Source organism: Curcuma longa, chromosome 12 (assembly GCF_044706935.1).
Source record: "Curcuma longa cultivar G26 ecotype Majalengka, Jawa Barat chromosome 12, ITB_CL_G26_1.1, whole genome shotgun sequence".
Taxonomy (NCBI): domain Eukaryota; kingdom Viridiplantae; phylum Streptophyta; class Magnoliopsida; order Zingiberales; family Zingiberaceae; genus Curcuma; species Curcuma longa.
Genome location: NC_133872.1, coordinates 4,470,629 through 4,473,791, shown reverse-complemented (window position 1 = coordinate 4,473,791; position 3,163 = coordinate 4,470,629). Strand labels below are relative to the sequence as shown.

The 3,163-nt window shown below is 44.2% G+C and overlaps 1 protein-coding gene across 1 annotated transcript; it reads right to left on the bottom strand.

Annotated features, from left to right (window-relative positions):
- Positions 1 to 1,892: 1,892 nt before the first annotated feature.
- LOC141843554 (transcription termination factor MTEF1, chloroplastic-like) lies at positions 1,893 to 2,886 on the bottom strand. Its single transcript, XM_074731613.1, has one exon. It carries the CDS (start codon positions 2,873 to 2,875, stop codon positions 1,961 to 1,963), a length of 915 nt encoding a protein of 304 aa, XP_074587714.1. The 5' UTR covers positions 2,876 to 2,886; the 3' UTR covers positions 1,893 to 1,960.
- Between the last annotated feature and the right edge of the window lie 277 nt (positions 2,887 to 3,163).

Genomic DNA, 3,163 nt, shown 5'->3' with positions numbered 1-3,163 from the left:
TAATGTATGTAATTATTTACAAATACATTGCAAATCATCTCTCTTATAGACTCGATTGTATTTCTAGATTTAATTGATTACGCATGCTATCTTTTATTGCGCATAATTTAGGAAACTAACAATTTGATTGACTTTAACCTTTAGGACTGGTATAGGAATTTGAGAATTATTCTCAAAATTTGAAATTGTAAGTTTTATCTAGAATCCATTAAAGGAAAGTAGACATGTGATACTTCTTCTGCTTGAGGTAATTTCATAATTGAATGTCATACTATTTCTTTAGACACTCGAATATTGGATGCTGGGTGCGGCTTTTATATATGTGATAATATATAGGGTCTAAGGAACAGTAAAAGACTCATCTTTAGAGTTGAAAAAATTATTACTATATTTTTGTTTTAAAGAATATCCATTCTATTTCTTGCTTAAATAGAAAGGGTTCGATTTGATTTTAGTAACAATTGTTGTTACCTAATTTTAAATGAAATTCTTTATGATCGGAACATTAAGTAATAGTATCTATGTGTTAGATATTTCCAACGAGACATTCAATATCGAAACAAATAACAAGCGTGCTCGAAAAGACCATATAAGCAAAAAATGCATGACTGAACTCCAAAGGATTGACAGTTTGGAATCATTTGGAATCATGCTTTAATGGCAAGATGATTAAATTACCTTTTACCTGAAAAGGTAAACTAGTGGGAGAGTTGCTTGGCCTTATACATATCGATGTGTCTGGTCCAATGTCAACTGAAACATGAGGAGGTTATAACTACTTCATTATCCTTTATCGATGATCATTCATGATTGGGCTATATGCATTTAATGAAATACAAATCTGAGGCCTTTGAAAAGTTCACGTTAATAAACCTTCCATCCCTTCTGAATAAGGAGAACATAAATACTTTACTTCCCTTCCCTTTCCCTTCATTCCTCTCCCTTCCCTTTCTGTTAATGAACCTTCTCTCATCCCATCCAAACATAGCGTTAGTCATCTTCTTTCCCTAACTTAAGCTTCGGAGGGGCTTGTCGAGATTTACTCTTGGTATCATTCTAACTATCTTTTGAAGTATTTTTTAGGTACTTTTGTCCTCCTCAATAGTAATCTCTGGGAACGTGCATGTCAACCCGTTCATTGACCAATAGCTTGACCATCTATGATATTTGGCCAGAATAATACTCATAAAGTTCGGCATTATTGTTGACGTCAACTAAAGTGTAATCGTATGTCATATACAAATCACATATAACCCAAATAGAAGATTGTTAGATTTTATCCTGTTTAGTGAGCTTGCATATTATTTGTGACATGCAGGTATATGCCATTAAGAAAATAAAATATGTTAAGTGATCTAACTAATACGGAGGGTTTGAGTTATTGGATGTGACAGATTTACATATGTAGAATCCGTTAACTCGAACAGTTATTATTAATGAGTTGATAACATATTAGGTTATATATATAGGAATGGTCCCTGTTGGATTATGTATTCTGATAGATCTCTTTGCTCCCTATTGGCAAAGAGATTACGGTGCCATCAATTTAAAGATCATCCTCTTGCTCTCTCTTCTCTCGAGAAGAATGTCATCCCCTTGCTCTCTCTTCTCTTCTCTCGAAAGATTCTCAAATTCTTGGATGACATAAAAGGACAATAACTTTTCTACTACAATTAAGTTTATCGTCTCTTTTTTGTATTTATTTTTTGTTATAGATATTGACGTAATTAGATTTTACTTATTTTGTTTTCTAATATATGATTTTGTATTGTTCTAGAATTCATGTGCTTTAGAAAAATGATTTTTCCAGCATACTATGTTATCTCTCCTCTTCGGTCTTGTTTTTTTAATCTTGGTTACAAAATATTTTGAACAGTGGAACCCTCTCAATCTGAGGAATATGCACGATAAAGACAAGAATTCTTTACACCAACTGATTATGCACAACGAGGTGAGCCTATTAAAGCTGCGTGTTCTTCTCCATCAGATCCCTGAACTCCTCGTCGGTGCTCTTCAGCATCACTGGCAATGGCATCGTATGCATCCCCCTCCGGCACAGCTCCTCGTGCCGCGGCTTGATCCTCTTCTCCAAGCTGAACGCGAAGTACTGGGGGAATTCCTTCAGCTCCTCCACCCGCCGCCCCATCTCCTTGTCCAAGTACTCGAACTTGGGTTTGAAGTTCCTCTCGATGCTGAAGGTGAACAGCCCGGGGCTGCGCAACACCATCGCCGCCGCGTCTTCCTGGCTCAGCCCGAGGCCGACGAGGAAGTCCAGCTTGGGCATGAGCGTGCGGTCGACGCTGGAGACGAGGAGGACGGGCTCGTGGTGAGCGAGCCAGGCGAGGTCGCGGAACCCCAGGCGGCGGAGGTAGAGCAGGGCAGGGCGGAGCTGGTGCGGGACGCTGGAGGCCAGGAGTCGGGGGCACTTGTTGACGACGCGGCGGTGGTCGGCGGGGGCGACGCCGAGGTCGCGGGAGAGGAAGGCGAATACGGGGGCGAGGTCGGCGGGGACGGAGGCGGTGAGGACGGAGGGGCACATGCCGAGGATGCGGGGGAGGTCCTTGTGGTGGAGCCCCTTGGAGAGGAGGAAGGAGATGATCGCGTGGACAGAGTCCAGAGAGGCGGCGCGAAAGGCGGGGTTGAGGGCGAGAGCGCGGCCGGCGTCGACGCCCAGCACCTCGAGGCTCAGGATCTTCTCCTTGAGGTGGCGGGGGAGGCCGGGAGGAGGGAGGGGGAAGTGGACTTGGTTGGGGGTCGGGGAAGGCGATGCGACGAGGGAGGGTGGTTTGATGGGCCGTGGATTTGCTGTAAACTTGCCGCCCTCGCCGCTGCCGCCAGCGGCGGCGGCGGCCGCGCAGAGTGAGTGGAGCGGCATGATGATTGGTGGTGGTGGAATGGAGGAACAGCGGAGAGGAATTGGGGAAAAAAACAACCTTTATCTTTCGTTGATGGCAAAGGTTGACTAGGCTCGTACGTGGCAGAATTCTGGAAGATGATTGGTCCATTGGATTACATGGATAATACAAAGAAATCCAGAAGTAATGTAATGTCAATTGCAGCCACGGTGGCGTGATCGGTCAAGATTACGATGAGAGTTAACCGATGGCGGCGGCGGCGGCGGCGGAGGAGGAGGAGGAGTAGTTGGCGCGGCCGGCGTTGGCCT